Source organism: Argopecten irradians, chromosome 2 (assembly GCF_041381155.1).
Source record: "Argopecten irradians isolate NY chromosome 2, Ai_NY, whole genome shotgun sequence".
Taxonomy (NCBI): Eukaryota; Metazoa; Mollusca; class Bivalvia; order Pectinida; family Pectinidae; genus Argopecten; species Argopecten irradians.
The window spans coordinates 4,582,736-4,605,206 of record NC_091135.1 but is presented as its reverse complement, the minus strand read 5'-3'; the positions used below and the strand labels follow the sequence as shown (position 1 = coordinate 4,605,206).

Below are 22,471 nucleotides of genomic sequence, written 5' to 3'. Positions count from 1 at the left end.
TCTCTTGGACTTAATTGTTTTTCTTTATCAGTGGTCTATCGTTTCACAAGTCGCCGTTTATGGGTCGTAATGATTTATCACAATGGTGTGTATGCACTGCTAGGACTCCGGAGAAGAATAGACAGACACCACACATGTATGTGTAACGTTTATAACAATATAATGTAACGACAATTGTTTTAAACTAACCTGCAGTAAATGTCTAATGATATCGGATAATAATGATATCCCAAAAAATTACTTTTCGTATGTGCATTATTTAGATGGTTTAGAGCGATCGAGCAGATCTCGTTTCTCACCAATGCGGCATGGGTTCCATTCCTGTTCAAGAGTAACAATTTTCGTCTAGTTTTCAACGTTTCTCCTTTACTAATGCACCCTTTTCCTCCCTAACAAATGCGAGCAATTTATTCTCGATGTGTTGTGTTAGGATTATTCAAAAACAAAAAACAAAAAAAAAAATTTTCTTTTAAAAAACGAGTAAAACATGGTTATCAGTGTTCATGTATAAGTTGTCCTTTCATAATTATGATACGCTTTTCCCCATCACTTCTTTGCAGTATCTTCTTTGCGTTACTATTCTTTTAGTATCTTTTATTTGGAGGGGTTGATTGAGCGACTAAGAAGTAGACTTGAATCTTGTTGTGGCCGACTTTGATTGCATTTTAAAATCTAGAGATGAATCCAATGATTTTTGTAATCGGAACCGTCATTCATACCTTCACTTCAGTTGCAACAAGTTATGTAGATGGAATGGACCAATGAACGCAATCGCTTGGGTCTAATATTCAAGGCCTTTAATTTTGTCAAGGCAAACGCCATCAGTATACCATCGAAAGCTTGTAGTGTCTTTGATAATTAATTGAACATAACACTACTCTAATGAGTTGCATTAGGATCATCAGAATCAGTTTTGTTAACGGCCCAGTTGTTTAATGGGCATTTGGCATGATCACCTGATTTGTGGTATTTTTCATTTACTGCAAAGTATGTGATTATACGTACGTCTTCTCTAAAATTAAGAAAAGTATGTAGATATTTTTATTTATTTTTTTGTAAAATTAGTATAATTACAATAACTAGTTTGATTTGAAAGTTTTCATTAAACTGCGATTAGTCTAATCACCTTCAACTAACTGGGCCCAAATCAGTACTAAGTTTGTAAGTAAGTAAGGAGAACGTTTTTGATACTGGAGGTTTATTACTTATGCAAAACCCGTTATTAATCACCATATTTCTTCCTATCAAATTTTGAAGATATATACCGTTTGTGTCAGACTACAACTATAACCTTTACATTGGTGGGACAAATGTGAATCAGCTAAAAGAAATCATTGTCTGCCATTAGGACCTGGACATAACACCAACTAATGTTAGATCTGTATGTACATGAATGTCTATATCCTATATACAAAGATAGGGAGGGGCTTGTATTTGGACATTATAAAGACGAAAGGGTACCCTAAAGGATCTATATATATATTTGTGTGTATGTGTAACGCTATAAAATTTCTATGTGTGCCGCTTGATTAAAACCTGTTCTGGATTTGAATTGAGCGATCGACTGAAAAGGAACACGATTTAAACTAATGAACCCTGCCGAGCTACTGTTGGATATCTGAATGAATTATATAAAGTGTGGATATTTAAACCCTCTAATGGAATTTAAAACCCAGCGCATTACGTAGAGGTAAATATATATGTGTGTGTTTGTGTGTGTTCAAAAACTGTTTGGCTGGCGTGCTGTTCAGTAATAATACTCACAGCGATAATGCGTTTATTGTAATGATATAATAAATCAATGATATCAATAATATATGAATGCAGACGATTTCTGTGGTAACATTTTAAATTTCCCCAAATGCTTTGATATGCATTCAATGGCTATCCATAATTTCTTTATCGCAAATATAAGTTTTATTCGATACAATTATTTCTTTAAGGATTGGGCGGACGGTGTTTGGAAATCTATACGCCGAAGAATAAACAACAAAATACCACCAGAAGGGAATCGAAATAAATTAATTCAGTAAGATTATTGACTTATCACAAGATATCATGATTTATATATTTTTACCTGTACAGGTGTGACAAGTATAGCCTTTACCTGCACAGCAACAACGCTACTGTTGATATTTATATCTGTATCCAGGATATCGATCTGCTTCGGAGCGGAAGTCGTGGGGACCTCATTCTCACGGAAGATCGTGACTGATCAGGAAAGGACCTGGACGTCAGTAAACTCGTACACACCATGGATTGTCCAACAAACCCGTGAGGGTAGGGATTGTATACCGGCCCCAAGGATCACTCGTCATGGCTCAGGCTAAATATATCGGGGTACGTACAACTATGTTATAAGAATAGAATTAGGTAAATCGATAAAGGTAGATCTGGTCTGAATTATTTCAGGTGATATACACAGGTATATGATAATGAACAAAGATATCATTGAATGAATTTTTGGCTTGTGGCTTTAGGCCTGTGCACCATGCATTCATAAGTCGGGCATAAATCAAGGTGTATATATATTGCTGTGCCAAATGTTATGATAAAACACCATAATACTTCTCCAATTCTGATTGTACTGATCCGAATACTATACACGGAGTCAGGGTTAATTTATTTTGCTTGTTTATGTTCCAATATTCCCAATAAATCATTGTAAACATTAAGCTGATATGGCCGTTATCCTCGTACTTCAACAAATCAATTATCAATGATATATGAGATAACTCTTCAATTCTTCAAAGGAGAGTTAATATATTAGTCTTGACAAATGTTTGACCACCCAGCGTCTTGTTACAATGTTACAATATTCCCAATGTTGTGTGTTCATGGTCACAACAGGTTAGTCTGGACAGATACATGACCGCCAAGAGTCTTTTTCAGTATTCCCAATGTTGTGTGTTCATGATTACAACAGGTTAGTCTTGACAGATGCATGACCGTCTAGAGTCTTGTTTCAGAATTCCCAATGTTGTGTGTTCATGATTACAACAGGTTAGTCTTGACAGATGCATGGCCGCTAAGAGTCTTGTTTCAGTATTCCCAATGTTGTGTGTTCATGGATACAACTAGTCGTCTTATTATTTTCGGGTGTTCGTAAGTCGTATCTACTTCAGCAGACTTTTAGTAGCTCAGTCAGTGATCAAGATAATAACAAGGATACTGTATGATGTCGAAATGGAAATTGTGAGTCCTCGGCACCAAATATATCCAATATGACTATGTGTTTAATTTCTGGAAAACAGTGGCTACATTGTGGCTTGTTTTGGGTGTATAAGTCTGCACACATAAAACAGAGTTCATCACTTTTTTGTATTATGACAGTCTAGCTTCAGTGCCGGAAGTGTTATAGAAGCCTTTAACCAAAGCGGTCAAAAGGGTCCGATCGCGTTTTTTCATTGCTGCAATGTTTTTGATACAAACGTGGTACAATGCAAATTTACTCTTAGTTACAGACAAATATTATGTTCCTTTTATTGATTTGATCGTTAATAGGAATCAATAATCCTAGGCAAAACAAGACTCTTGACTTTTGCTATTTGTTTAGTTTCAAAGAAAGAGATATGAACGTGTTGTGTTAACCCGTGTTTGAAATTGCTCAGAGAAGAAAATTATTTCCAGAAACTACATTTGTTGTATAAAAGTAAATTTATCCTGAGCGAAATATCTGATAAGATAAAATGCCGAGCTTAGCCATATGTTGTATATTGACATTGGGCTGTGATAGATTTGGAATACACGTGTAAAGTAAAAGGCAAATATATAGGGATTTTATTATCCTTTGTCCACGTGAGGTTGTTGCTTAAACTAGTAGCAGAATGTTGAAAAGAAGCTTACTATTTAAACTTGTAAAGGACGATACTAAGTGTCGCCTGAATAGCATACACACGTACTTATACAGAATTTAATATCTCTTAGGAGTTGCTATTAATATCTTTATTTAATGCTTGATTTACTTTACAAATTTTACCCCTCTTTAATCCAGTTTTTGTTGACATTTATAGGGTGGTAAGCGCCGTGTAAGCATCGTCGTGGTGGTGCATTTTGCTAGCAAAGATAGTCGAACATTGAATACATATACGTGTACAATGCACATCTTGCAATTTCGATCTCGATGGCTTCTCACGGTAATACAACAGTATTTTAAACACATATAAATAGAACAAACCCATTTCGTTTATATTTGTACTTTTGTGTTACATCCTGTCACTGGGGTCCTACAGTTAGGGTGTAAGAAGTGTACCTGCTGCCCTTTATGGTGAATGGCGACTAAATTTAGGATATTACCTTTTTCCTTCTTCTTAACTGACTTTTTTCCCTAACGTCTCCCTTGACATCACCTCACTTTTCGCCTTCATTTGACCCTGTGAGGTAGGCTCTGGGTTCTGTGTCCTGGTTGAGACACACTCTAGTCTATGAAAGTAGCCGTTTCTGTTCCTGCTTAGCGTGTAACATTAAGTGAGACGACTGGTTCGCCTGTTGTCAGTATAATATGACCGTGTGGGGTGTCGGTTTGGTGTCTTCGGCGGCATGCGTCAGTGATAAAGGGCAAGAGTTCGACTTTAGAAGAAGACACAACACAATTATGCAGTAGTCTTCCAGAACTCGCACTTCACACACGAATGCCACCACATACACGGGAGACTGTCCTTACATAACCCTGGTTGTTAGTAGGACGTAAATATGATAAACCCTACCAAATCAAAGATGTGTCTCCGACGTCCAATTGTATGTTAATTTTGTTCTGTTGTTGATGTGGGTTTTGGTTCTACTGTAACTATGCATGTATGTTTTAATGTTTTTAGGATATTATATCATCGCAACTCTGGTACACGTTATTGTAGTTTTAATTGCTAGTATAATTTATGCTCTTCATGTAACAGCAATACCCGTCGATCACTAGAAGGACTTTTTCTGAGAGCAAATACCCCTCAGAAGAGCTCTTGTATTTTGATTAATAGTAAGTTTGATACATTGCAATACTGAACTTCGCGATTAACATTACACATTTATCAACATGTGGATTCCTTTATGGTAGCTTGTAACCCCGTAACGTGGAGCCCGTACCTTTGCTCCGGGCACGTTTAAATGTCTATTTAAAAAGGCTTCACTTGAAAGCATAGGGATAACTAGTATGACAAATTACCTTTCGTGATAATAACCCGTTAGGCGCTGACGGGTCCTAGCCAGCCTAAATCTCAGATCTTAAAAGTTGTTGAATTGGGTAACAGACAGTTGTGTGGAAATGGCCAATACGCCCAATAGGTTGTGTGTTTATATCAAGGTAAAGATTTGAAATGTCAAACAGTCAATCCTAGCTTGAAATAATGGTATTGCTATAGAGTCTGAATTTCGTGGTATCGGCCAGATTTCATATATTTGGGATATGTTTTTTTTTTCATTATTTTTCAATATTCTTACATCAGGCTTCTTTAGTTCTATAGTTTTACCTATGTCCTGTATCACAGGATTTATGATCACCCATGGAATATACAATAGCAAAACTGAATGATCTATGTACGACCACAGAACATGCAGGAATGTATGTATGCATGCATATGTATTATACGTGCATATTTATACATGTATGTTTGTGTATACATGTGTTGCCATATAGTATGTTTGTACATTGTATGCATGTATTTATGCATGCATGGATGCATTTTGTGTCTTGCTAGTGTCCATTTTTATATACTGTGTAAAATGTTTGAAAATAAAAACAAAATACAACAAAAAAGGTGTTCGACCACAGATTAGACAGGTAGTCATTCGATACACATAAAATAAGTTAATGACACTTTAGCCTAGTTCTTTAAAAGAAATTATTGCATGCCTGTGATTGGTCAGATTTTCCCTGGACTGCCTTCAGTTTTCTTATGACTTTCAAAGGGTGGATATAACGGCAGTGATAGTAATCGCTCGAATATAAAGATTGTCTTTACCCCAAAAGTAGTTCGTTAACTTGATTCAGTCTGTATGTTTGCCGTTCATGTTACAGACTCAAATGTAATTTGCAAATTCGTATGTGTATATTTAAAGTTACAATTCATTTTTAGATGTACCTTATTATCTAAGGAAGTTTACACTGAAAACCAAACGAGCGGGTAATTGAACTTCAATGCACTCCGTTAAAAATTTAATTAAAAGGACACATGGGAAAATCCTTGAGTGTAGCATTCTTTATAAAACAATCATGATATATCACTTGATATGAATTATTTAATCATGTCACTATTCATCAAAATATATCGACCATGCAACCCATGAATATGAAGACAGGTTATATTTAATTAATATGAATATAGTTTCTATACATTCTAAAAGCCCGTTTATATCCCAAGGACATTTCGTCAATATGTACACTATGATCATATTATACATGAACAAATACCTCGTACAAAGTATGAATGATTATTTTCAAAAAGAATAAAAAGGCATAAGCCTTCGTGGTAGACGAACAGATACATTAGTTCTTCATAACGAAAGGCAGAAAGTAGAATATCTACCTGTAACATTGTACATTCTGTTGTCATGTGTAATGATTGACAGGTATTTTACCTCGTTAACAGCGGGTATCAGCGAAGAATTAATAATTAATTTAACTAATCCCGGGTATAGACGTTAAATTAGTCCCACATCAGTATTAGTACAACACACTGCGGTCGTCACTTATCCCCCGATAACCCTACCCATTTGTTAATATATATAATGAAATAGGATTGAACACCATCGAACATATCAACTTTTACATGTAGATGAAATTCAGACATGTATGTCATATTGGTTAGAAAATCGTCTTGACAATCTCCGACATAAATAGATACCTGAGATTTAAATAGTATACATATATGTATAAATTATCTAATGAATAAACTGCTTAAAGCTATTGCTTATCAGGTGGATAATATACCCAAGAGTTTATATGAACGTTTTCGAAAATATAGCATAACATGCGTTTATATTGTCTTGCATTGGGATGAACGTTTCGATCGTATACCTACTGAGAAGATGTGGTAAAAGTGAGAGCTAGTAATTTATGTATACTACATCGCGGTTAACTTTCGCGGGAGGTTGATTTTGCTATATTCGAGTTTTCATTGAAACTCGCGAATTTTAAACACCAGCGAAATGTTCAGAAAATCAACGACTTACCATAGAACACACTTTCAAAGAATCATGCATGTAGGAATTAATGAACCGCGAAATGTAATTACCTCCTTCGTGAACATGGCCTTCATATAGAAAACCGCAAAAACATTGGTTCCACGAATTTAAAGCACTTTACAGTACATTATTGTATTGTTTTGTTTTTATCTTTATCGACAAGACAACAACAGCCTTGGAAGTTGTTGAAAACGGATAAATTATTTAGTGTTTCTCTGAAAGTAGTCATCTCCTTCAGAAATATCCTATTGAAACTGATCTTCAAATGTCTCTGGAGTGTCGAAACTGCATTTGTGTTATATTTATTGCATCTAAACACTGCATCACAGAGACTTAAACTTTCGAAATATCTAATTATTGATGTAAACTTGGACCTTTTATCTCTTTGAAGCGTGAGATTGGTTTCTTATCTTTTTACATACACAGTAATCAATATTGACGTCCAGACCATTATCGACAACATAACAATAGCATCGTTGCTGTACGAGTCTTAACGGAGATGGCCGAGGAGTTTATATTTCATTTCATGGAAGTCACTGTTTGTTGTGCAAAGGAATTATTTGTTTCATACTTCAAATTCGTTTATTCGGAAAAAAATGATATGCAAATTTTGTAAAAGCTCATCTGAATACATTCCTTAAAAGTGGTTTGATTTTATGTTGTAGACTGAGAAAGGGGCTTCACCTGCCCTGGACGGTCCAAACTTCGTGGAGGGACGAGATGAAACTAGCGGTACACCTCATCTTCATTTCGCATTCATCATTCACTCTTTCATTCCACGTCGCTTCTTAGAGGTTCAGTTTGCCATAAAGACATCCACAGTGTTCGGCTGTTTTGGAGAAGGCATGCGACTACCCTCAATTGTGCATCAAAGGGATGATGGAATCTTCGTCAAGAAGAAATTTTGCAAGGACCCAGACGTGATGTTTTATCATACAAAGGATGTTGTTCTTGGCTTTCCAGGTTCCATTGAACCTGACAATAGTAACTATGTGATATCCACTGAAAGCGTGCATATAGGTTATTGTCGACTGAAAGTTTTAGACAATGGTAATAACATGGCCCATTTAGACTTACAAGTGAACAAGAAAGGTGTTATCTACCTCAGTAGCGAAAAGTCAAAGAAAAAGTTTGAGGAGAGACTTAATATGAACAAAAGAGCAATAGAATCCATGTTGGACTCCTTGATAAATCAAGGAACAAACGGATTCGATATGAAGTTTAGTGATGTCTTTTCTGGCGTTCCCGCAAAGTCTTTAGATCTAGGCAACCGTCCCCATACAACCATGGGCCTGCGAGGGATGTTAGCGAGTTCGAAAAAAGACCGCGAAAGCAAAAAGGCAGCGGAGCAAGAAAGCGGTCTTATTAACGAAGTAGAATCGGACGAGGTTGGTCACGAGCTGGCATTCACATATCCAGCTTGGCCCCCTATGGCGGGCGAGTTCCAAACACGGAAGCGTTCTCATAACTGGCCAAGTAAGGGGACGGTCGAAAAGGTATTAGCAATGGGTATCCATATTGTCCCCACGGCAAACGGAGCATCCTCCGCCGCCGACATCGAGTGGCGGATGTCATTCGCAGCCGCGGAGAAGAAACTTATTTTGGAAGAGATAGATGACTCTCAAAGACAATGCTATCTCCTTCTGTATCTTCTGTTTCTTCATACCTTTTCCGAGGGTATGATTCTACCGTGCCATCTAAAAGCTACGTTCCTTTACACATGTGAGGAAATAGATCCCCGGATGTGGCACAAGAATCCAACATACAGCTGTTTTCTCGTCTTCGATAGGATTTTAGACGGTATCAGACAGAAAAACATACCCTGCTATTTCCTCAGAAAGAACAATATGATTGACCACCTTTCTGACCTTCAACTTTCTCAGCTTGAGAGGAGATTGATGAGCATACGCAAGAAACCAGCCGAGGAGTTATTTTCTTTGGGAGACAACTATACCCTCTTAGACGTTTTCCCATACAATCTCGACGTGAAGAGAGTGTTTGCACCTGTAATGGAGAGCGCCAAGAAATACGAAAATAAGGCCCAGGCACCGGATGCCGTGGAAGTGTTCATCAAAACAAGCAACACTCTAAGTAACGGATTCTACCATGAATTTGGATACGACCATTGCGCGTCCATTCTGGATGATGTCGTGGATTACTTGGTGGAGCCAGTGTTAGGTGCAAAAGAGGCTGGGAAACAAAGGGAGTACATCCCTCACCTCCTGAACCAGAGAAATATCGAATTCAGCAACGACATCTCTCCGAGCGAAATCTGGAAACCTATAACCTTTAGCCGGTATTTGATTCGAAGATATGTGGAAGGAAATACGGGATCCGGTCTATTCGAGCACCTGGCATGTTTGTATCATGCAGCTGCGAACATTTTTCAAGAAAACAAAGTTCCGCTACTTCGCGAAGCTGACGAGATGTTCCAGCAAGCGCTTCGTCGCGAAGGTGAAGGTCATGGACCAGGAATGTTCGTTGAGTATGCGCAGTTCCTTTGCTCCTGTGGAAGATTCGAAGAAGCAGTTCCTCACCTGAAGACGGTAATCTCAAGTGAAAGCGAGCATCCGACATGTGCAAACTACTACGGACAGATGGAAGTTTACGTGGTCGACGACTTCGTTAGGAAGGAGATTGAAGTGAGGGGCTACGTTGAGGTCCTGTCTATTGTATACGCCTATTACTTGCTTATCGACAGCTTTGTTCAATTAAAAAAGCAGACGGGCATGTCGGGGTTAGTTAACGACTTTGAACAGTTGTGTGAGCGTTTGAAAGACTCTATGGCATTTTCGTTATTTGGATACGCTATGAAGAAAGCAGGTGACAACAGTCGTGCCGGTAAGGCCTTCAAAAAGGCAGTGGATCTGGAGCCATCAAACAAACTTGCGAAAGTTCAAATATCTGGAAAACCAGCACCGGCACCGCCAGAGGGAAGTGGAGTCACCCCAAAGACAGGAAATGGTGTCAAATTAGTAAAAGCAAATGGAAACGGCGGAAACAACTCAGAAAGTGGAAGTGGGAGTTCCGGGGGTTCTAAAAAGAGCACTGGAAGTGTTGAACATAAATCAAAGGGGAAGTTAGGGAAAAAAGCGGGTCGAAAAACAAAACAAAAATAACGGCAATTACTGTAGGTTACATTTCAAAATACGATTTTGCGGAGTATTTCGTTGATAGAATGATGTCATTTCTAATAACACATATACTCACGAATAATGAAATATTATGACATGAGCAGATAATCCGGATTATTCGAACACTACAGAAAGATAATTTAATGAATGAAGTGTAATGTTTAAGTATGAACATGGTATTATTGCATTTTTGTCATTCACTTATGAACAAATAATGGTTACATTTGCTTTCCTGGTCAGTTAATACATTAGTTTAGTAGCTATTACATGCCAGCGATATTACAGAATTGGAATTATTTCTATTTATTTCAATAAAAAGGAGTAGATAATTTGTAGTACACCAGTGGTAAGAAAAGTACAGATCTCAAAACAACTGATATGATGCAAGATTTTAAGCTTTAGAGATCATATATTTTATCACAGTTGAGCTAAACCATAGTTAGGGAGATGAATTTAAACTTATTTATGATCTATATATTCAATATTGCGTTTACAAAGTGGGAATTTTATTGGTCTTAAAATCATGTTATCATTTTATAACCTACACAATGATTGCAGCATTTGTAACATCGCTTCTGATTAGCCGATACATCATACAACGGTGTAATGATTTCAGAGAAAAAAGAGTTCCTGAAAAAAACTTCAAATTGTATGGGATTAAGATTGAATGTTACGAATTAACTTGAATGATTATTTATGTTTTTGGAGTTATAACACAAACATCGGAGTGTGATATTTCCAAAATCACAAAAAGAATATTCAAGTAAATCATACTGTTATGAATGTTATAATTCATATATATAAATAAATTAGTTTCAGTCACTCTCTGGTTGAAGCCAGATCGTGAGACATCACAATACCTTCAAAGTATATGTATATGTATTTATTGTATTGTGTATATTGTAGACATTCCGACTTTAACACGCTTTTATTGAAGAGTGCAATGTTCATATCGCTTTGATCATGAAACACGTAGGTTTTGGGGTCATTTATTGCCCCTGTGAGTTTTTATAATTGTTTAAATAATAAAACTAAATTTATGAAAATATACTCCCAAAGGGAGGTAACTTTTAAAAGTCTTTACATTGTGATCTAAAATTAAGAACGAGGTATTACAATAACGATGACTGTTTGTTGTGGACAGATATGAATTTGTGTGTGTAATTTTCTTGAGCTGAAAGTTGTGTTCGCTTTTTTTAATAATATTTAATTTATTTGAAACATTTCATCCATATTAAATTTGTCAAATGTCCCTTAGGAAGTTTGTTTTGTATTATGCGTTGGAAATGCAATAGATGCGATTTAAATGTATAAAATTAAATTCTACAAGCATAAGATGCTAAAAGTTGCAAGGTATTGGCCTCGATGTCCGAGTGGCCATCCCCTCCGAATTAGAGGAAACTGTTTCGACATACTGTGCTCCACCTCTAGCTTTTTCACCTGGTACTGTTGCCAGATACGTAGGTCGATGTTGTGTCTCCTGGTAATGAGGCTTTCCTTCGCCTGTAAAACCTGGCATGTTCTGTTATGTCCTTGGCTGTTAATAGGGCTTACAACTTTAACATGATTGTACATGTTTTTGTATCTATCTGGATTGCGTTTTAGGCAAGATTATGTACTCTGATATTTGTTTAAGCTTTAAAAGAACGTCATTATCACGCTCCTCGGTAAATTCTTTTTTCTAAATTGAGTTTTGAAAATTATTTGTTAATAGTACGACCTTATGTTGCATTTTCTGTGTTTAAATCATTTTTTAATATCACAAATAGGTAGGATTCACACAATGAAGTGTTTTCCATGTCTTATCAAGGGCTTTACCACATTTTCTTATCCCTATACTTCATATCCGTACATGAAAATGTCTTTCTCATATTTGGATGTTATTATTGCTATTCCTTATACCTAATATGAAAATATCACGTACATTTGAAAAGCAATCTACACCAGTCTATAAAATGGTAGATTCTGCTCGGTATGAAAGAAGTGGGTTGGACAACTGTTTTACACTTTGTCAGTATAATGTGACAGGCCAAGATGTGTTGTTTGGCGACTTTGCCAGCATGCTGCAGTGGGATAGCTCTATATAAAATAACAATAATATCACAAGAAGACACAGCACGAATATACCGCAGCCTACCAACCACTATTAACATTTTTTTACGAAAATAAAATTTCCGTATACAGAATAGAAATGACATTTCCATATACAAAATATATAGAGATGGTAATCTTAGTTGATTTTCAATACGCTGCTGGTGCACTATAAAAGCAGAATGAGATTCGAAACTGTTGTACACAACAGTTTTTCAACACCATATATAGATAAAAATTGGGCTCCAACATAAGTTTTTAAAATAACAATAATACTCATAATATGATTAGATGTTTATTAGATCCCTATTCCCATACATTGCTATCCTGAACATGTATCACATAAATGTTTTACACGTTCAAACAACAGACAAACGCTTATCCCAAATACACTTGTTATGGAGTATTAAGCAGCAACATTTACCACCTTTAAAATAAATATGGCGAACATGTGTTATTTAAGTCATACACTTCATTCACGGATTGTCATCTTGATTCAATAAGACGGATTTTCGGCAGAGATGTGCATGGAGACCATAAATGACATACGTAATGTAATGTTCTCTCGATCACATCAGAGTTGTTGCAGCGGTAAACAAGGTCTCAACGCTCCCATGCTTGTATACGCTGTCGGCGGTGGAACATTTTTCTAAACCAGGTGTATAGAGTATAGACTGCTGAATGTAGGAAAAAGATACATTCAGGTGCGCCAAGAAGTTTCAAGAAGTATTTATCGGAGGCAGTTGCAAAGTTGTTGGAAGTTCGGAGATTAAGTTCCGCAGTCTATTGGCATGACACACAACAGAAAGACTTGATGTATGGGTTACTACACATGGAGCCACGGCCGCTATTCTGGTAGAATAATTGGATTTCTGTACATGGAACACTGAATACCCCTCTATCCAAACATTCTTCAAATACTGGCACTTCTTCGTCCTCTGTCTGCTCGAAGTTTTCGACTGCAACAGACAAAATAAAAAATTCCCATAATTTAAAATTAAAACGAAATCATAGTTTTACAATAAAATGTCAAAACAAGAAAGGTAAGTGTTTAAATCTCTTTAAATCATAGTTATTCTGTATTTGCATATTACAGGAGTATCTGCCATGCGAGTAAGTAATGATTGTGAGATTGTGACCACATTTGTTTACGGACGTATACGTAACTTCATACTTTTTTCAGATGAAGCGACGTACGCTCACAAAACAATGACATCACAATGGATACATATCGGCATGGGAGATAACTCTGTTATATGCAAAGACAGAATGGTCATTCCCAAGTAGTCTAAGTTCTCATGGTGAAGATCCCGTCAACAAAGCAACAACCAAGTTGGTAAATTCATTCTAGTTAAATGCTTTAAAAAAAACAGGTATAACACTTCTACCGTCTTTGAACCATTGAAGTTAATTTATGACTTATAATCTTCTGTGACATCTAGAAATAATTCGAACGGTTGCGACATAGATTATTGTTGTGCAGAACTTTGAGATTGGATAGAAATCTTCTTAAAATCTGAATTCATCAGGAATTTTTCTAAACCAGTTCCCAAGGGATCTGTTTTTGATCCTGTTTTATTATTTAATAAACAGATTAAGTTCCGCAGTCTATTGGCATGACACACAACAGAAAGACTTGATGTATGGGTTACTACACATGGAGCCACGGCCGCTATTCTGGTAGAATAATTGGATTTCTGTACATGGAACACTGAATACCCCTCTATCCAAACATTCTTCAAATACTGGCACTTCTTCGTCCTCTGTCTGCTCGAAGTTTTCGACTGCAACAGACAAAATAAAAAATTCCCATAATTTAAAATTAAAACGAAATCATAGTTTTACAATAAAATGTCAAAACAAGAAAGGTAAGTGTTTAAATCTCTTTAAATCATAGTTATTCTGTATTTGCATATTACAGGAGTATCTGCCATGCGAGTAAGTAATGATTGTGAGATTGTGACCACATTTGTTTACGGACGTATACGTAACATCATACTCTTTTCAGCTAAAACGACGTACGCTCACAAAACAATGACATCACAATGAATACTGTACCTACTCGCAAGGAAGGTAACTCTTGTAATATGCAAAGACAGAAGGGCTATTCCCCAAGTTCTGGTGGTAAACATCCCTTCAACAAAGCAACAACCAACTTGGTAAATTCAGTCTAGTTAAATGCTTTAGAAAAAATAGTTACTACATTTCTACCGTCTTTGAACCATTGAAGAGAATTTACTACTTATAATCTTCTGTGACGTTAAGAAATGTTTCGAACGTTTACGATACAGATGATTGTTGTGCAGAACTTTAAGAATGAATAGAAAACTACTTGTGGTCTAAATTCTGCAGGAGTTCCCAATGGATCTGTTTTTGATCCTGTTTTATTTTTAATAAACATTAAACGATATTAAAATATCCCCAAATATGCTGTTTGGCGTAGATTGGTTCTTTGTGTAATATAAAACAAGTGTTTACGTTAAAATTTCAGCAGTTGTAGTTAAGCATTCATAGTTTTTTTAATGTAAAAAGTAACGGTAACGACAAATAAACATACGATAGTTTACTATGATACATGTACGTACCTTACAGTTATAGACTTTATTCATTCAAACTAAAGCATGATAACTAACGAGACATGTGTCGTTACATGATGTACGAATATATAATCAAACCACTTACTTTGATGTGATAGGGCCACAACAGACAGCACAACTAGTGTGAAAAGAAGAAGAGCTCGGACAGCGGCCATTTTTTAGCGTTGTAAGCGTCTGACCAAACATACGTCACAAAAAATCTGTACCATAATATCCTCGCCTAGAGTACATATTGTTTGGGAAATTTCTAATACACATTTTAAGAAACAGAACACAAATCTAACCGAAAGTCTTGTCAACTTTTCGGGACTACAGTATAGTATCATATCAGTGTTACTCGAGTCGGTTTAGCATGGCTTAGATTTTAAAATTAGAGAGGTTAACTTATATAAAATTTGAAAATGTTTGTTTTATTTCCTTCTAAAATCGTTGAAGTATTTTCTTATATCCTTTTACAAAATAAATTCAAGCTGAGTTATAAGTGATCTATAATTGAGGTTTCGGGATTAGCTTTAATCCGTCACCTTTTTCCCCGTATGTAAAGTGATTAACATGTGTAGTATATAATCCATAGAGAAAAGAAACAGTTTGAGATTAATTGGTCATTGACGACCATAACAATTATATCCCTATCTGGACTTTAAAGTTAGTTGGTGTCAATTGTTCAGCAACGAATAGAGAATTGTCTAGAGGATTATAATAATATTGATAGTATACATCATAAACGTCGTAAGTAAAGCATAGTTACCTCCCTTCGAACGAGTTTAACGCACCAATCGGATCGAAGAAATTTCTCAAAATCTTCGGAAGTGTCTTATTATTTCCGAACATTGCCGGAAATTTCTCCGAAATGTCGCGATTGAGAAATATACCAGAATTGTCCATGAAGTCGAGAAACGGATCTACTTTTTAGACAATAATATGCAATATTTAAACTAACAAGTAGTATCGATTAACTTTCTCCCCTCACCCAACGTTATAAATAATGATAAAGGCGATTAGTAAATTTGTATATCTTCAAAATTAAAAACACGCCAACCAGAGGATTAGTATCTAGATCATGAAGATGTCCTTTTGATGGAGTACAATCACATTTATGGAACACGTTTGAATGGGTTTGAGCATTCATGCAAATATGTCATATATTTATAGGTAGAATGTTATAGGTTTGGATATTTATGGTATTACACTGTAGCTACGAGTTTTATAGCACATGGTCTTGCCAAAAAAATAGTAAATGCAGTTCAGAATTTTACATCTTTAAAGTGACATGCAGAAAATTGTTCCGACGTGTTGAGCAGAACCACGATTTTTCAGTATAAATAATATTATGTCGTACTACAGCGTAAACTCAGAGCTTTTTTTAAATATTTTACTGTGATGTCAACATCAAAATTACTTGATGAAGATGTAACCTCAGTCACCGTAAATTGTGGATCGAAAGTCAGAGATTGTCTCGTGCTCTGACCTCTTAAATAAAGTTTGAAGTTTTTAAGTACCGGTTTAAATTCGTGTCAAATTGATCCGTTATAACCTGTGTCCCATCATAGTACAATGTCAAACTGTTTTGTACCGTTAACACAAGAATTCCCTAGTAATGTTTGGTTGGTTATTTTAAGAACGGCCTCCGCTTATACGATTAGTCCGCTAAACCTACCTTTTAATTGTTTTTTAAAGCCTAATAACTATATAGGCAGTTTAGCGGACTAAGGTACACATTGTTGGAGAAGAAAAAAGAGTAAAATGAATTAACGTTGCACGAGACTGAAAACAAATTCTTCTTTTATTTTCTAGAAAGAAATTTTCCTTTTTTTTTTTCTATCTCTTACTTTTTTCATTTCTTCATGTAAAAATACGCGTATAGTAATTATATTAATGATATGAAACAATCAATAAAAGTAATACCAGATTTTTAAAACAAATTTTGTACTATCAAAAAAAAATGTGACACAATCTAAATGTACTGTACATCTATGTATACCATGATGTCTCGATATCATTAAGTGTTTTTTGCGATTGTTAAAACTCCCTTTCGGAGAGCCTCTCTCGTGGCCTCACTGTATGTGTGTAATACACTGTACTTCGTATGCCGTTGTCGGTTTAGCTAAGCTCGGTTGTGTGTAGGGAGCTATTTTTAGACCAACAACTACACCATAAACCTGCGTTCTGGTTTAGCGTGATGTGTGTACAATGTGTAGGGCGTACAGTGTATGATTTCACCACACTCGTATAGGCATCTCCGACACCTGGTTTAGACTCTAAAACCACGGAAATCTTATCAGGAATTCCAGGAAACTCGTACCTAATGGTATAATCAGTTTTGTGATGGAATACATGTAGTTTCACTGTCAAGTTAAACAGTACAAGCAAATGATATAAGGAAGTCAACATCTGATGTGGAGTTTTATCAAGGTGAACAAACGCGATTATGCCAAGTCAACAATGTATGGAGGCCTCTGGGTGTACAATGATTACGTCACATATGTATGGAGGCCTCTGAAGGAACAGCGATAGTGAACATCGATGACGTCATCAAAGTATGGAGGCCTCTTCGTAAACAGTGATTACGTCATCAATGTATGATTTCGTCAGTAAAGTATGGGAACTTGTGGAGAACAGTGATTTTGTCAAAAGTGAAATACCATTACGTTACTGTTGCATGAAGGCCTCTACGTGTATAGTAAAACAGGACAGCTTTATAACGTCACAAAAAACGAAGCCCATATGTAAACAGGCTAATTGTGTAGAAATCGGCTATAAAACTTTGAGAAGAAACGATAGCCTTTTACGATGTATTCTAACTCAGGACAGATCAGGAGCTACGGGCAAGTTTCAAACGCCAGAGTGAACCCGAGTAACATGCAACACTCGGGACTGATGTACCAGATGCGGAAGTCTCGAGGCATAAACTGGACACACGATGAGAAGGTCATTAAAGAACTCTTTAGCTCTGAGACAAAATTATTTTTTTCGTCGGGGAGTCCCATGGTTGATTGCACTTGACCAAGCCATACGAAATTTAACTGCACACTACTTTCTTTTTCGCAAGTTACAAATTTTCGCGTAATTATGAAAACTGGATCACGAATTCAAATGTTCAGCAGATAATTGTAAAACACGTAATGAATACATGGTTGTCGATAAGAAGCTTGATCATCAGTCTATATATTCGACGTGAATATGCTAAATATATCGATGATGCGAAGTAATGTATATTACGGGAAAATAATAAGGTGGTTTACTGTTCGTAGTATTTTGATTGTTTTAGTCCGTCGAGTTCGTGATACAAAATGTAACGGTATTTGACCGTATTTCGTAGGTTATAATTTGTAGATATGTTTTATAGATGCTTTTTATATCAATTATAAAATGATCAGAGTCAGTTTGAGGGGGGGGGACTTTTATTATACTTTATTGGTATGAATGGTGGAAAAATATGTGGTACTTTGTAGATATTTATGATAATGTTTTCTTATCACATAATGTTTTCTTATCACGTAATTATGATTTAATTACGATATTTTAAATTTCAGTTGTTCCTTGTTAATCTGTGTTCCAAAAGAGCTCGCATCATCGAGGAGAAAAAGTCTGACAGTTACACTTTGAGAATGAAGGCCGCGTGTTGGAAAGTTATTTACGATCAATTCTCTGCAAGATTTGGACGAAAACGGACGCTTGTTCGAATTAAAGAACAATGGAAACGAATGAAACTAGCAACCCGTGCTGAACAGAGAGACAGAGAACAAGAGAGGTTGGACTCTTCAACCGGAAGCGGAAGTACCAATCCACAGGAACCAGCAAAATATTACGGGGAAACACCGGATATAATTGCACAAGTGAAGAAGATATTAAATGATGTCGCTAGTTCTAACAATAGTAATCCTGTACATTTCAATAGTTTATCGGATCGGGAAACAAATGCAATCATAGACGATTTTTCACGGTTGTCAGAGCATAGAATAGAAGAACAAAAATCGAATGCAGGACTACCGGTTCCAGATGATGAGCAGACGGTAATCAAAATTGAAATTGACGATGAAGATGAAATTCAGAGTTACCATGACAACATCGATAATACAGAGATTCCCATCACCTCTCCACAACTCATAACAACTGTGGTTGATTTTAACAGGTAAATTTCATAACGGTTAATTATGGATTTATTTGAATAGATTTTTTTTATGTTATCGAGAATTAACACGGAAATCTAAATAAACCGCTTTCCGATTCATGATGAGAGTGCACTCAGAGTTTTGTGATATATCTCCATAACATAAAAATATATTCAAATCAATCCTTAAAATTCAATTTACTAAATATTATCTCTTCAATTCTCAAAATTTGCTACTCCTTTGTCTATGAAATCATTACGCCGTTATCTCAGCAAATCAAAAGTGACGTTAGAAACGGCGACGCTATTTTTTCCTTTATGGGCTGATAATTCTCTTTATGGGCTGATAATTCTCGTAACAAGCAAAATAACGAAATTCATATTTCTATATAATATGATGTAGAAATATGATTTCCGTAATACTTCTTGAAAATTGAACTTAATAAATGACCTTTCTTTTGTCCTTCAACACGAAGAATTTATGCCTTGAGGGTCAGTTTCGTTGAAAGGAGTGCGGCGCATTTTGGGAGTATTCTGTATAAATATTTGTGACCAATATTTTATTTTGGAATCAAATACCAAAGAAACTTGTTCAGACACTTGAATCTGACAAAATTCTTGAAAAAGAAATTGATAACTTCGGATATAGAGTTATTTTCCATCGGAATATAACAGGCATGCGTGCATGGTACATTGTGGTCATTAGCGCTCGTAGTATTCTTAGAAAAACGTTTCATGTGTAATTGAATAAAGATCTTAATGTCTTGTATAGCCATGGAGGTATTTTTATTGCAGCATTCAAGAGGTGCAAAATGACCAGCAGTGTAATAGTGAACCTTCTTCAGAACATAGACACTCACACGCATCCGATTTAAGTCATATTCCTACAGACGATGTCCAACAGTTCAGGTTTTCTACGGATATGACGTCAAATACAAGTCACTCAACACCGGAAGCTAGTAAATCATTGTATGACCCGGAACATTCATCAGAAAGATGGGGAACTTTCCGGAAAACAAAACCGGATGTTCAACAAAATTACGAAGACAATGCGAACGTTTCAAGGTCAGATGTAAACAACATGGTGTTGGAGTACGCTCGGATTGAACACGATAAGAAAATGGAATATTTGAAGAAAGAACATGAAATCAAAATGGAAATTCTAATCATGGAAAGAGAGACAGCTAGGGCTAAGTTAACAAAAGCAAACTTCAAACTTTCATTGACAGGTGCAAATGTACCATTATAAAAACTATGATTCTTTCATTAGTAATGGTTAAAAATGTTTGAAGTTTATTTCTGTATTTTCTTTTGTTCTGTTGTTTTTATCTCCTTTTGTTTTTACGTTTTGTTTTTAAGACACGAAATTGGTAACTTTCCTTTCTGTTCTTTTTCATACCTATTGAGGTCGCATGTATAAGTCTGTCTTTGTGTTATTTACAAAATTCATGTAGGTTGCGCTATGTTATTTAACGTGCCGAGATAAATAACATATGGCAAAAACAAGCCACCGACATATATGATAAATCCATTGTTACGTTTTGTATAATTTGTACAAAGAACATGGTCGACGTTCCAGTGTTACGTACATTGAAAAACGTTTCTAATTTGGAAAAGTTAAAGGCCCACTAACTTTCCGAAACCAAAATTTTAAAGTTTCTTAAAAACAACAATAACAGACGGAAATATATAATGATGGCCTACTATGACGCTACAACACCAAATAAATGCAAGATTCCCTCCATAATCTATGTAACAACTTAGGTTCATTTCGCTGTTCTGCCGTCTGGCGCAGTGATAGGATCTAGTCAACTAACGCTCCGTAATTAGGACGACGGCGGGAAACAAAAGATGACCCGCGTTATGAAAATTCACATCTTATTTCTTTAATTAGATTATTCGTTAGGCGATGATAAATATAGTATAACGGTAGGTTAATAACTTTTGAGACTCTACAAAAATTATCTATCTCGATTTACATTTCCATTTTAAAAATAAATAGCCGTTTCGGAAAGGTAGTGGGCCTTAAAAGTTCGATCGGTGACTAATTACTTAGCATTGAATTTTAAATAGGAGTTACTTCCCTTTGAACATGTTTATTGAACAAAGATCGCGTTTCTAAAGATGGCAACTGTCTCTACTTAGCTAACACTAAGATACGAGAAGCTAAGATACGAGAAGCTTGCTTATTTGTGACATGCTCAAAACAAGGTATACTGCTGTTTGTATGAGAGAGAAATGATTTTTCTCACGTATGTACAAATACTGCAGTAAAAACAGCGGAACACAAACTACGATGGAAAGAGAAACCTAGTACCGACTGTACACCGGTACCGACTGGTACCAATATTCAGTATCAGCATTTGTTTGGATTTTCAACTAAGACTTGTAAAATATATTTTTAAATGAGTCATAGATTTGAGATGGTTGCCTGGACTGCTTTGAATAGTTCAGGCGTCCGGTTCGTTACCTGAGTAGAACGAATATACGTACCCGGCCTACTATACCTTTCGGCCGGGTACGAATTGGTCCCTATGTGTCCTAGTGGAGCAGTGCCTCCGAAAATCACTCGGGCACATTTTTCTATACTTTTTTTGTAGGTTTCGAACTAATTTGTTCATATACAAGCATTTATATATTATTTTTGTCGAAAACAAACATGCCTACTATTCTTAATATCTACCGTACCGCTCACAAAACGTCAAATTCATACTTTATAGACTTGCTGTATAAATTCTCTTCAGAAAGGTCTTCATATGTACATATATAAAACCAAATGTCTCGCTGAGAATTTGATATTTTATATGGTTCAGTTTTATTGCCTAGTAGGTAAGCGATATAAAACAAGTACGATAAAATGCATGCAAACGTTTAAATAATGGTTTGTATAATCATCACTTTGCTCCATTATAAGTAATAGGCACCAACTGTAGCTCTAAAGACGACACCATCTTCTGTCTAAAAGTCTTTTGAGCTAAAATATTGCAGCTAACCTGAGTAATTCAAAATATTTTTACTTGGTAGAAGAATGACCCGGGAACTTCCTTTCTTTCCCGGTCGTAAAACAGAAGACAATTTGGATATATCAACCAAATTTTGATGCAGATATTCGTACATTCTTGCAATACAAGAAATCTATTGCATAGTGAAATTGTACCGGTCTTCAAAGGGAGACAACAATTGTAGGCCTGAACAAATCATAAGAGTTGTCTCTCTTGTTACTGTTGACTTACTTACCGGGAACCGAATTTACTTGTGCATTGTATTTATTGAATAAAGTTATTCTTGAGTTGATATAATAATTGCCGTTTAGTTTTTTTGTCCACATGCATCAATTTTGATTGATAAAATGTAGTCCGAATTCC

General features: G+C 35.9%; 2 protein-coding genes across 3 annotated transcripts; both read left to right on the top strand.

The window, feature by feature from the left end:
- Nucleotides 1-1,335: 1,335 nt before the first annotated feature.
- LOC138314199 (uncharacterized) lies at nt 1,336-11,559 on the top strand. Of its 2 annotated transcripts, none has more exons than XM_069254406.1 (3): nt 1,336-1,690; nt 2,153-2,340; nt 7,839-11,559. In XM_069254406.1, exons 2-3 carry the CDS (start codon nt 2,317-2,319, stop codon nt 10,290-10,292), a joined length of 2,478 nt encoding a protein of 825 aa, XP_069110507.1. In that variant the 5' UTR covers nt 1,336-1,690; nt 2,153-2,316; the 3' UTR covers nt 10,293-11,559. The 2 variants fall into 2 exon arrangements, with proteins under 2 accessions (XP_069110507.1, XP_069110506.1); XM_069254405.1 differs by having other exon boundaries at nt 2,086-2,340.
- A 5,533-nt stretch (nt 11,560-17,092) lies between these two features.
- On the top strand, nt 17,093-21,268 carry LOC138314198 (uncharacterized). The gene is made up of 3 exons (XM_069254404.1): nt 17,093-17,923; nt 18,529-19,127; nt 19,902-21,268. The coding sequence occupies exons 1-3, from the start codon at nt 17,786-17,788 to the stop codon at nt 20,353-20,355; spliced, it is 1,191 nt and encodes a 396-aa protein (XP_069110505.1). The 5' UTR covers nt 17,093-17,785; the 3' UTR covers nt 20,356-21,268.
- Nucleotides 21,269-22,471: the final 1,203 nt, after the last annotated feature.